Source organism: Cervus canadensis, chromosome 2, assembly GCF_019320065.1.
Source record: "Cervus canadensis isolate Bull #8, Minnesota chromosome 2, ASM1932006v1, whole genome shotgun sequence".
NCBI lineage: Eukaryota > Metazoa > Chordata > Mammalia > Artiodactyla > Cervidae > Cervus > Cervus canadensis.
In genome coordinates, this window is record NC_057387.1 from 114149340 (window position 1) to 114161601 (window position 12262).

The following is a 12262-nucleotide window of genomic DNA, read 5'->3' on the forward strand; positions in this document are numbered from 1 at the left end:
GAGGCCCAAGGGAGGCCCGGGGTCAGAGAAGAAGCTGGTTCCTGGGAAGCAAAGACAATAAACCGTCAGAGGCGATCCAGTCACAGGGAGGGGCAGGGCGCGACCAGGTCGGGTTGGGCCGAGGAAGCCTCGCTGCGGGGCTGGCGAGCTGAGTCTGGGTCACAGTGGGAGCTCGATGCTGAACTCGGGGTCTGCACTGACCCCCGAGGCAATGGGAGCCGCTGAAGTTTCTAGAGCGGGAGAGGGCATCTGACCACAGTGGGGGGTCAGAGGTGGCCGACAGCCGCAGGCAGGCTGCACGCACCATGGAGGAGGCAGACAGAGCTGGGCTCCCAGGCCCGCCAGTGCCCTGGGCTTGGATCTTGGCACAGACGGCCCTGCCCCACCCCACTGTCCCCAGACTCTCAGAGCAGACGCTGCTGGTGGAGAAGCTCACCGAGCAAAATGCGAGCGAGAGAGCCATCTCTTCCCTGAGAACCGACGCGCAGAGACTGGTGCGCGGCTGGGAGGGGGCGGCTGGCGGTCGGGGCCTGGGCCTCGCTGAGCAGCCCCTGACCCCCGTCCCCCCAGGAGTCCCAGCACAGCGGAGGAGGCCCGGCAGCCCCGGGGGACTTGAGAGCGGAGGTGGAGACCCTGCGGCTCCTCTTGGACAGCATCACACAGGTGCAGGCCCGGCTGGGTCCTTCCCACACGGACAGCCGATGGGCTACAGGGCCCCTGTGGTTCAGGCTGGTCTGGGAGATGGTCTGGAAGGACCTGTGTGACCTGAGCCCTGGGCTCTGTCCTCTCTGCGCCCTGAAGGTGGCCCAGGCAGACGCAGGGAGCGAGGAGATGGTGAAGAGCAGCGGTGCTGAAGGCGAGAGCCCCCCACATGCTGGGTCCCCCCTGACGGCTGAGTCCTCGCCCCCAGCCCGCTCCCCGGTCGCCCTGGACTCAGCACTGTGGGCCGTGCGGGCAGCTATTCAGAGGCGGCGGCAGCGGGAGCAGGTGGGCACAGAGCCTGCCAGGCTGAGAAGGGCTGCTATGGGCCTGCCCATGACCCTCAGGAGGCTGACCCCAGGAGGCTGACCCCACTGGGGGCTGACCCCCAGGAGGCTAACCCCCCAGGCGCCTGGCCGTGCACCTCGGGTGGGTCTCTGGTCAGAACTGCGCCCTTTCTCTGGGAGTCCAGGGCCCTGGCTGGCTTCTGTGTTCAGAGGCCTGGCCCAGCCACAGGGGTTCACTGCACCCCCACTACCGGGCAGGAGCTGCTCCAGCAGCTGGAGTCAGCAGAGGCGAGGGCCGCGGGCCTCCAGGAGCAGCTGTCTGAGAGTCAGAGGGAGCTGCAGGCCTCAAGAAGCCTCCTGCAGGAGGAGCGCCAGGACCTCCTGGGCAAGCTGGAGGCACAGAGCCAGGAGGCGCAGTGGAGCCATGTGACCAGCGAGCTCCTGGGGAGGTGAGGCCAGCGGGCAGGGCCACCTCCTCCATGAGGCCCTCCAGGAGAAGCTCCTGGGGAGGTGAGGCCGGCAGGCAGGGCCACCTCCTCCATGAGGCCCTCCAGGAGAAGCTCCTGGGGAGGTGAGACCAGCGGGCAGGGCCACCTCCTCCATGAGGCCCTCCAGGAGAAGCTCCTGGGGAGGTGAGGCCGGCAGGCAGGGCCACCTCCTCCATGAGGCCCTCCAGGAGAAGCTCCTGGGGAGGTAAGGCCGGTGGGCAGGGCCACCTCCTCCACGAGGCCCTCCAGAAGCAGAAGTGAAAACATCCAGATGGAAGCTGCCTCCCTCCCCTCGCCCCCAAGCCCTGCCTGCACTGAGCACCCCTCCTCCCGCTCTGGGCCCATCTGGGCTGTGGCCAGGACTCACCTTCCCAAAGCCCAGGCTGAGCATGAGCCCTGCCCCTCAGCCCCACCTCCCAGACGCCCCTCCTGGGACCAGGCTGTATTCTGGCCCTGCTGCCCCATTCCCACTGCTGAGAGTCCTCTAGAGGTCTGGGCCATCCCTCGCAGGTGGTCCACAGACCCCCAGTTCCCTGCCCGCCCTCCTGGCGTGTCCCGTGGGTCTGGCGTCTCCTGGTGCACTTGGCCAGGAAGCTGTCTGAATGCTTCTGTTCACGTCTGACTGCCCCCAGGGCAGGTGGTGGTGAGGGGCGGGAAGAGAATCCCGAGCATCTGTAGTCCAGGGCTTCCCAGACCCACACGCTGCCTGAGCCGGAGTGTGGGGCAGGAGTGTGCTGGCAGCCCAGGAAGGCTTCCTGCAGGAGGGCGCCGTGAGGAGTGGACCGACAGCCTCCCATGCTTCCGCTCACTCACCCGGGGGTCGGGCCTGCAGGCCCCTCGGGGCTACCCCTTCTCTGGAGGGCCTGACAGCGCACTCAGTGCTGGGACAGGAGGTCCAAGGGAAGATTAGACCCAGTCCTGTCCTTGAGAGGCACACAGGTGGTGGGCAGAGACGGGAGCGGGCAGGATCGGCCTGGCAGGAATGGGGGAGCCCGCGAGGTCTCAGGAGGGCCTTCCGGTAGGGGCGACAGGCGGAGGCAGGGTGTGGGGTGGGCAGGCGGGGCCACCTCAGCCTGCTGAGGCGCAGCGGTTACTAGGGCGAGGGCCAAGGGGGGCTGTTCGCAGGGACACCGCCTTCCCACAAGTGGCTAGACCACAGCGTCCTGGGGACTGGGGGTGACACAGGGGGATGAGAGGCTGAGTCAGGAGGCATTTGGGAAGTGGGGCCCCAGGACTTGGTGCTTCGGGGCCTGGCCGGGTGGGGAGCAGCTGAGATCCAGTCCTGGCTGGCGGGTGACCTGCAGAGGGGACCTCGCAGTCGGGTGTGGGTCAATAGCACGCTCAGCTCTGACGAGGGTGCAGGTCTCTGGGGCCGGCCAGGAGATGTGGGGGCCCCTGGCAGGCTGGGGTCCCCTCCTTCCCACGGGGTCTCACAGGACTGCCTGAGGTTAGCCCACGGGTGCAGAGGCCTGAGTGTAGGGATGCCCCGGGCAAGGCCCCCCACCCGGGAGCCACCCTGCCTGGACAGACCAGCTGGGGGTGGTCCGCACGTGTCCCTGAGCCCGGCCCCGAGCGGCCTCCGCGGCCCCCTTGCCCTGTTCGCCCCCCAGGCCCTGGGCAGAGGCGCGAATGTGCCCGGGACCACCAGCCTCAGCCTCGCCTGCTTCCAGAGAGAAGGCGGCTCTCGAGGAGGCGGTTGAGGCGCTGAGGGGGGAGGCAGCCATGTCCCACGCTGAGAAGCAAAGCCTGGAGGCCAGGAACGTGGAGCTGCAGAGGAACCTCCGGCGGTGTGCGGAGCAGAAGGAGGCGCTGGAGCAGCAGGGCGAGCGCGGCCAGAGGGCGCTGGAGAGCAGGTGGGCCACTCGGCCTCCAGCAGGCATCATGGCCCCCTGGGCCCCATGTGCCCCTCCACCCCGGGACTACATCTTCACCAGCCTCATCAGAGGGTGCTAGTGAGATCGCCGGCCCCTCTCACACTGATCACCACCCACCGCCACTCACACGCCCACCCCAAGTCCAGCCCAGTGCCAGCCCCCCCACCCTGGGCAAACCCACCCCGATACCTGGGCCCCACCCGGGTGGGCCGCAGCGTGGGTGCCCTCTGCTGGCCCAGGCTGTCGCCCAGGTCCGAGCAGACACACCCACGCCCAGCTGGGCAGCGACTCCAGGCATGCAGGGGACCCGTGCTCCTCTGGGGCCCCGCGCCTTGGGGGCAGCCATGGGCGGTCACCCTAACTGCGGGCCCCACAAGTGGCCCGGCTCTCATCCTGAGGTGGCCTCACGCCCCCTGCCCTCTGTTTCTGGGTCTCAGTCAAGGGCGCCTGGAGCAGCTGGAGGGGACGGTCTCTGGGCTCAAGACAGAACTGGTGTCGGCCCAGGAGGCGCTGGACTCGGCGCGGCTGCAGAGGGACGTCCTGGAGAGCGAGAGGGCGGGTCTGCACGGCGCCCTGGCCCGGGTGCGCCCCCGGCCGCCCCACCTCGACCCTCTCCTCGCCGGCCTGGGCTTGCAGACCATCCCCTATCCCCAAGCTCAGGGGTGTCCCCTGGTCCCAGCCTTGGGGTGGCCTCCTCGGTCCCCGACCAATGTGCCCTGGCCCATCCCCCTGAGCGCCGGCCACAGCCGCTCTCAGGGGCCCCTCCCTCGGGCACCTGCTCGCCTGCCCTGGCTGCAGGCTTGGACCCAGGGGCCACCGTCCACCCCCGGGGCCTCGCCACTGCGGGACCGCTTCCAGGCCCCCCCGGAGCTTCAGCTTGCACACCTCTGTGACGCGCGGCTCACTCCCCACCCCGTCGTGGCTCCCCCGAATCTAGAAGCCGTCCCAGCTTCCCTGCTGGGTGACCTCTGCCCTCCCCACCCTAGGCCGAGGCCAGCAAGGCTGACCTGGAGCTGCTCGTGAGCCGGCTCAAGGCGGAGGGGGTGGAGCAGAGGGACTCCCTGGCCAAGATGGCCGCTGTGACGGAGACGCTGGCTCGGGACAAAGGCTCCCTGAACCGCCTGGTCCTGCAGGTGAGAGGAGCGCCCGGGGGGTCGGACCTCCCCCAAGTCCCGCTTCCCCAGGGCAGCTGTGGGCCCCGGTGCAGCCCCGGCCCCCCGAGCTCAGGGCTCCCCCTTTGTTCATCCTCCTCCCCGCCGTCTCCACTCCTGGACTTGGGGGCAAGGGTGCGTGGGGCTTGGCTCTGCACACGGACCACGCCCTGTCCCCGCCTCTCCGGCAGCTGGAGCAGGAGCGGGACGAGCTGCGGGCGCGGCAGCAGACGCTGGCACAGGGGCAGGCCGGCGCCTGGGAGCAGCTGGCGCGGGCCGAGTGGCAGGTGGAGCTCCTGCGGGCTGAGAGGAGGGGCCTACAGCGGGCCTGCGGGCGGCTGGAGGAGCGGCTGGAGCGGCTGGAGGGTCAGGCGGCCCGACTCCAGCGAGAACGGGCCCAGTTGCAGGCGCAGGTGGGCCAGGTGAGGGGGTCGTGGGGCTCCCAGTCCCCAGCCGCATCTGACAGGGCCACCCCTGCCTCTGGGGTGGGCGGGCACACACAGATACAGAAGCCACACTGGCCCTCGGACGTCAGCACCGGCGCTTTCTAAGCTCAGGCTGCCCGACTTGGCTGATTTGAAGCCGGCTTCCCGGTGTGGGAAGTAGGGGATGGGGAAGCGGCACGCTAAAAGGACGTCTACATCGGGCCTGTCCCCAGCATCCAGGGGCTGGGTCCCCCCCGGTCAGAGGGTCGAAGGCCTCGGGCCCAGCGATACTCACACACTCAAGGGAAACGCTCCCCTGCCCCTCTGTCGTCTTGTCTGTCTTCTTCCTGGACCACATCCACACAACAGAGCTGCCCGGTCACACGCTCACAGTCGCATCCTTGCATCCATTCCCAAATCTGCCGACGTGGATCTCCCGTGGAGGAGGTCAGACTCCGTAGCACAAGACACTGCGGCACTTTTGCTTTCTCCTGACTCCAGACGTGGTGGCCCACGTGGAAACCGGTCCCTGCAGAGCCTTGGACCCCCAGTGGTGCTCAGGCTTCATGGCCTGTCACCTTCGGGGCTCAGGCTTGCCTCTTCCTGTTTCTCAGACTCTGTCCTGTCCTTTCCCTCTGTTTTGGGTGACGCATTGTTACATTCAGTAAAGCCAGCGCACAGCTCAGTGGGTGATGACAGTGGTGAGCCCTGGTGGGGACAGCAACATGGTCAGAATGCAGAGTGTCTGCACCAGCCCAGCAGGCTCCCCCATGGCAAGGCCACCCAGGCGTCCTCTGCCCTGACCTGGGCCACCGTGGACTGGCTTCACCAGCTTTAGATGTTGTTGCATAGGGAGTCATGGGGTGCAGACACTTTGGAGTCCAGCTTCTCACCCTCAACATGACATCTTTGAGAGTCATCTCTGTGGTTCAGTTCAGTTCAGATCAGTCGCTCAGTCGTGTCTGACTCTTTGCGACCCCATGAATCGCAACACGCCAGGCCTCCCTGTCCATCACCAACTCCCGGAGTTTACTCAAACTGATGTCCATCGAGTTGGTGATGCCATCCAGCCATCTCATCCTCTGTCGTCACCTTATCCTCCTGCCCCCAATCCCTCCCAGCATCAGGGTCTTTTCAAATGAGTCAGGTCTTCGCATGAGGTGACCGAAGTATTGGAGTTTCAGCTTCAGCATCAGTCCTTCCAGTGAACACCCAGGTCTGATCTCCTTCTGGATGGACTGGTTGGATCTCCTTGCAGTCCAAGGGACTCTCAAGAGTCTTCTCCAACGCAACATTTCAAAAGCATCAATTCTTCAGTGCTCAGCTTTCTTCACAGTCCAACTCTCACATCCATACATGACCACTGGAAAAACCATAGCCTTGACTAGACAAACCTTTGTTGGCAAAGTAATGTCTCTGCTTTTTAATATGCTGTCTAGGTTCGTCATAACTTTCCTTCCAAGGAGTAAGCGTCTTTTAATTTCATGGCTGCAGTCACCATCTGCAGTGATTTTGGAGCCCAAAGAAGGGGTGTTGAAATCTCCTGCTTTTGACAGCATAGTAATATTCCGTCATATGGATAAATTATATCTTTTTACCCATTTACCCGCTGCTGGATTTTTAGGTTGCTTCCAATTTGGAGATGGACAAGACTGCTACAAGCACGCATGTAGAAATCTCATACAGATATTCTCATTTCTCTTGAGTAAATACCTAAGCGTGAACTGTGGAGTCACTGGGTAGATGTTCCTGAACATTATAAGAAACTGCCAAGCAGTTTTTCCCAGTGGTTGTATCACTTCACTGGCCAGCACTGTGGGAGGCTTCCAGCTGCTGCTCGGCCTTGTCAACACTTGACATCATCCGTCTTGCTACTCTCTGTGTGTGAAGTTATGTGCCTTTGTGGTTTTATTGGCCATTTTCTGATAATAAAAGGCATTAAGCACATTTTCATATGATTATCAAATATTTGCATACCTTAACTTGTCGAGTGTCTGTTCAGGCCTACTGTCTACTTTTATTGGGTTTTCCCATTTTGGTTACGGGTTTCTAGTTCACATATCTTGGGTACAAACACTTTGTCAGACAGATGTTCTCACGTTGGTGTGATTTGTGTATACATTTTGTTGCCAGCATTTTTGATGGACAGAAAAGTTTAACTTTGGCAAAATTCATTTTAGCAAATTTTTTAAAAATTTATGGTTAGTATTTTCTACGTGTTGTCTGAGAAATTTTTGCCCAGCCCGAGGATAAGACAGTATCCCAGTGTGTTTTCCTCCAGTCCTTACTTAGGTCTGTGATCCACGTAAAGCTGACTTTTCTGTAGAGCAGAGGTTCTCACGGTGTGTTCCCCAGGCCAGCAGCATCAGTCTCACTTGAGAACTTGCTTAAAATGCAGATTCTCAGCTGCCCTCCTAAAACCTACTGAATCTGAAACTCTATGAATGGGGCCAAAAATCTGGATTTTAGTCATCCCTCCTAGTGACTCTGACATGCACGAAGGTGTGAGAACTGGGTGTGTGGTATGGAATAGGAACTGGGGTCCACCATTGTTCACATTAATATCCAGTTGTTTCAGCACCAATTTTTAAAAGACTTTCCTCTCCTTCTGGGATGATCTTGGCAACAATAAATTGAGCCTACTTGTGCATGTATGTGCCCAGATCATATTGTGATCTGTGCAAATTCATCTATTTGTTCATCCTTTCACCAAAACTGTACTGTCTTCACTACTGTAGCTTTCTAATATCTTGTAATGAAGTAATATTGAGTATTCCCATCTAATCCTTCTTTTCAAGATTGTTTGGTTATTTACATTTTAGAATCAGATTTGTCAATTTGCACACCCCAAAAAAACCTGGTAGAACCTTGACTGGGATTTTGTTGAATTTATAGATCAGTTTGAGAAGAATGGACGTCTTAACCGTATCCAGCTGTCTATCCATGAGCATGGTATATCTCTCCGTTGTTTTCTTTACTTAATTCCTCTCAGTTGTGTTTTGTAGTTTTCAGTGTAGAGACTTTACACATCTTTGATTAAATTAATTCCTGGATTTAATATTATGCCTTGCTGTTACAATTTCATTTTCCTATGTCCATTACTAGTATGTAGAAATATAATCTCATATATTAACTTTTGATCATGCAACCCTGACAAATAGACTGATAAGCACCAGGATTTTACATGTACATTATCATGTTACCTGTGAATAACAATGGTTTTACTTCCTTTCTGATCTCAGTGACTTTCATCTCTTCTCTTAATTCACTGGCTAAAGACCTACAGAACAAATCTGAAAAAAAGTAGTGAGACTGGCCATCTTTCTGTTAATACCAAACCCAACTTTGGGGAAAGAATTTCACTGTCAAGTATGATGCGATCTAGAGGTTTTTCATAGACGCCTCTTATCTGATTGAGGAAGTTCTCTTTTATTCCTAGCATGCTGAGATTTTTTTTTTTTAAACTGTGAATGGGCTTTGAATTCCATGAAATGTGTTCCCTGACTCTATTAAGATGATCATGTTGTTGTTCTTATTCCATTAAGCATCCAGTTCTATTGCGAAACTCTACATTTTGCCATCCATCTTCTTGAACATATTAATCACAGCTATTTTAAAGTCTGTATTTGATAACTTCAATATCCGGATAGCCAGATGGGCAGGGAGGCCTGTGTGTCTATTTTAAGTTCTTACATGTAGCTTTTTGCCATGTGATTCTACCTCTAACATGCTTGGTTGTGTTGAATAAAAGCCAAGTATTAAATATAAAAAATTGTAGAAATAATTTGAGGATCTCGATGATGCCATTCTTCTAGGGAGGAATCACTTTTGGTTCTGGCAGTCAGTGGGGGTAGATCACTTTAATCCATGACTGAGGTGATTGAAACCCGATCTTCATGTTTTTGAAAGTTAGAAGAGTGAAAGTGTTAGTGGCTTGGTCTTGTCTGACTGTTTGCAACCCTATGGATTGTAGCCCGCCAGGCCCCTCTGTCCATGGGATTCTCCAGGCAAGGATACTGGAGTGGGTAATCATTCCCTTCTCCAGGGGACCTTCCCAACCCAGGGACGGAACCCGGGTCTCCTGCATTGCAGGCAGATTCTTTACCATCCTGAGCCACCAGGGAAGCCAGGTTTGGGGGCAGTGTCTATTCTGCTTCACCACCACTACGAGGATGAAGCCCTCCTATGATTACAACTGGAAACCTAGGATGTTTATCAGGACCCTCTGCGCTGAGGTCTGTAAGCTCATATTCTTCTACTCCTAAAGACACAGGATGGCTGGAAGCTCTCCCGGGCTTCTCAGCTCCTCAGTCCAGACTTAAACCAGCACATGCTCCAAGGAGAGCAGAGATGCTGAGTGGTGGCCTCACTCCTCTGCCTCCCTTTCCTCGTGAGATTTTGGCTCCTTCAGTCTCAGCTGCCTGGGCAGCTCTCTGAGGCCCTGTACGGACTCCTGTGATAGATTTTGTCCAGATTTTTGTGATGTTCTTGGTGGAGGTGTTAGTCTGCAACAATCTGGTCTTCTGTCACCTTCTTCGCATTTCTGTGCAATGTCTCCCAACCCTGGAAACTTGTGGCCCAACAAAGGTTACTGTTTAGATTGACAGCTGGATCCCACCTGGTGGTGCTCAATCCAATAATTTCTCCATCATGGTTTCAGGACTGGAGGCCTCTCTGCTGTGAAAACACACATGCACCAGGGGTCCTCTACGTCTCCTGGCCATGGTCCTCCTCCACTCTTTCCTCCGTTGCTGTTCTGAAGGAAACCACTTTTTCTGAAGTCCTCCTTTTCCCTCTAGAGGCCCCTCGTAACCCTCCCACTCTCTCTGCTGGACTTTCCCCTCCTCCTCCTCTAGGTCACATGCAAGAAACAGGCCCTGGAGAAGCAGCTGGCCCAGCGCCTGCAGGACCAGGAGGCCCAGATGGCCGCTCTCCAGAGGGCCCTGCAGGAGAAGGAGGCTTTGTCTGAAGAGCGGGTCCAGCTGCTGGCCAAGCAGGAGGCCCTGGAGAAGCGAGGTCAGCTCATGGCCGAGGAGGCAGCCGATCTCAGGTACCTGGGGACCCACCGGCAAGTGTTCATGTGGCCTTGACCTCCAGGCCACAGTGTCGTGTGGACGGGCACGCAGTGACCGTGGGGCGGGGCAAGTGTGTGTACATGGCAGAGAGGCTATAAGTGAGGGGCACACGCAGTGCCTGCGGGCTCATGGAGCACCTGCAAGAGGTAGATGTGCCTAGGGCAGCCTTCCTGAGAGAGGGGGCTGCACTGGCCGGGTGGCAGGCAGCAGAAACCCATCTCAGGTCAGCAGAAAGACGTGGAAAGTCTTGCTCACGGATCTGAGCAGTACCAGGTACTTACCGCTTCAGGCAAGGCTGGATCCAGGTGCTCCCATGGTACCCTCAACTCCCCGCCTCTCCCCTGTCATTCTTGGGCAGGCTCAAGGTGAAAGCTGGCAAGATGGCCAGCAGACACAGAGCACCCTTTGCCCCATGAGTCCTGATAGCCTCTGCCCACAGCCATCTTGAACCATCCGATGTCCTTGAATGGATCCTGGGAGCCACAGGGCTCAGACGGGCAGACTGGGGCCCTATGCTTATTCCTGGAGCCTGGGGTGTTGGCAGCCCCAGGGAACCACGAGGCTGAGGGGGCGGGGTAAACCCTGAAACCATCGGGGCCACTTCCAGGAGAGCTGGGGCAGACACTCATAGGCAAGAAGGGGTACCCTGCAGACGGCTGCCTGGTGAGCTGAGCTGGCCTGTGACCTCTGAGGACATCCACAGGCTCATGGCTTTCTGCACCTTGCACCCATCTCAGAAACATCCAAGTGTTTTTATAGAAAGAGTTCCTCCCGGAATTCCAGAACTAGAGGCCATGAGAAAATTTAGAGATCAGGATCCTTGAACTTTGTCATGGAAGAAAAAGGGAGGGAAAGAGGGAAGACTCCCCCTCCCAATGAAACTGTGGGCACAGACTGCAGCAGGAAGCCTGACGAGGTCTCTGTGGGTGGGCGAAAGCAGAGGGTCCCAAGCTCTGCCCCTGGACCCCTCCCAGGCCCCACCGGCACTCTGAGGGGAGGGGTCGGGCGCCTCTTTCCTCCTGCCATCACTTGCTGCCCAGCCCACAGGACCTGGTCAGAGGACCCTCCCCTGACTCACCCGTGACCACTGGGCCCAGGGCCTCTGCACACGGTGGTCCTGCAGGCCCCAGACACAGTCACACAGCCACTAAACAGCGTTTCCCAGTGACCAGTCTGAGCTTCTGCTGACAAGGTGCTTGGGACATGACGTGCTTCTCCTAATGAGTGAGGACCCTGGGTTTTGAGGTCGTCCGGCCCCCAGTCCCAGGCCCTGACAAGGCTGCAGCACCAGGGACCCCTCTTAGTTCTCAGGCTTCAGCAAGATGGACTGAGTCCATGCCCACACCCCCTCGCCCTTGCTGGTGGTGCCAGCCGCCTTCCAGGAGGTGGGATGGGGGAGAGACTGGATTCGTTCTCAGAGTCTCTGCCTCTGAGTGACCGTTCAGTGTCTGACCTACACAGGCCACGTCCCCCAGAGGGGACCAGGTGGGCACCTGGGGAAAGTGCGTGTGGAGTGGACAGGACACTGGGAAGACCCCTCCAGGCAGAGGGCACAGGCAGACGGACGTGGCGAGCAGGGAACGCACGTGGCTTCGAGGGTGGGTTCTGGAGGGCCAGGGTACCAGAACAGTGAGGCTCCTGGGCTCTGCAGACCTCAGGGCACCCTGGGAGGTGCTGACACGCCCCTCCCCGACACTAGCGGCGGCCGTGTGCAGGGCCCAAGGGACGCTCTGGGGGCCGGGCAGGTTGAGCAAGGTCCTCTGCGGCCCACAGCTCTCCCTGGCCGGCCGGCCTGTCTGGGGCTGGGCGTGGGCTGTGTCTTCACGTGGCGTCAGTGCGGAGTGTTTGTTTTGTATCCCTGTTGTTCGGTCAGTGGATTTTTTTCACCGTGCATCAGTGCAGGACTCAGCACATACCATTAATATGAATGCGTGCTCACTGTCTGGCTGGTGACTGACGGACTTGCTGCTGGAGACGCAGGTCCCGCCATCACCCTCCCCAGAAGCGGGAGCTGCTGAGTGGCCCTGTCCATCCCAGGCATTTTCTGACTGGCCGTGTCTGCCCAGACGCAGAGGCAGCTTCTCCATGCCGGGGATGGTGCTGCGCGTGTTCTGCGCTGGAGGCTGCTCCTCAGAGAGGGCACAGAGTTTCCTCATCATCGTCAGCAGTGGACGAGATGCACTGTGGTTTCTGAAACATTCTTGCATTGAATGGCATGGACGCTGAGTCAGATTCAGGCCCTATCTGAGGCTACAGGGAGTGT

At 58.5% G+C, this 12262-nt stretch overlaps 1 protein-coding gene across 1 annotated transcript in view; it reads left to right on the forward strand.

Annotated features, from left to right (window-relative positions):
- CROCC2 (ciliary rootlet coiled-coil, rootletin family member 2) overlaps positions 1 to 12262 on the forward strand; it is a 44834-nt gene that overhangs the window by 13528 nt on the left and 19044 nt on the right. The window contains 9 exon segments of the mRNA XM_043449610.1: positions 401 to 494; positions 571 to 663; positions 802 to 987; positions 1245 to 1435; positions 3145 to 3327; positions 3786 to 3930; positions 4335 to 4481; positions 4691 to 4921; positions 9781 to 9974. Of these exon segments, the coding sequence (XP_043305545.1) occupies positions 401 to 494; positions 571 to 663; positions 802 to 987; positions 1245 to 1435; positions 3145 to 3327; positions 3786 to 3930; positions 4335 to 4481; positions 4691 to 4921; positions 9781 to 9974 (1464 nt within the window).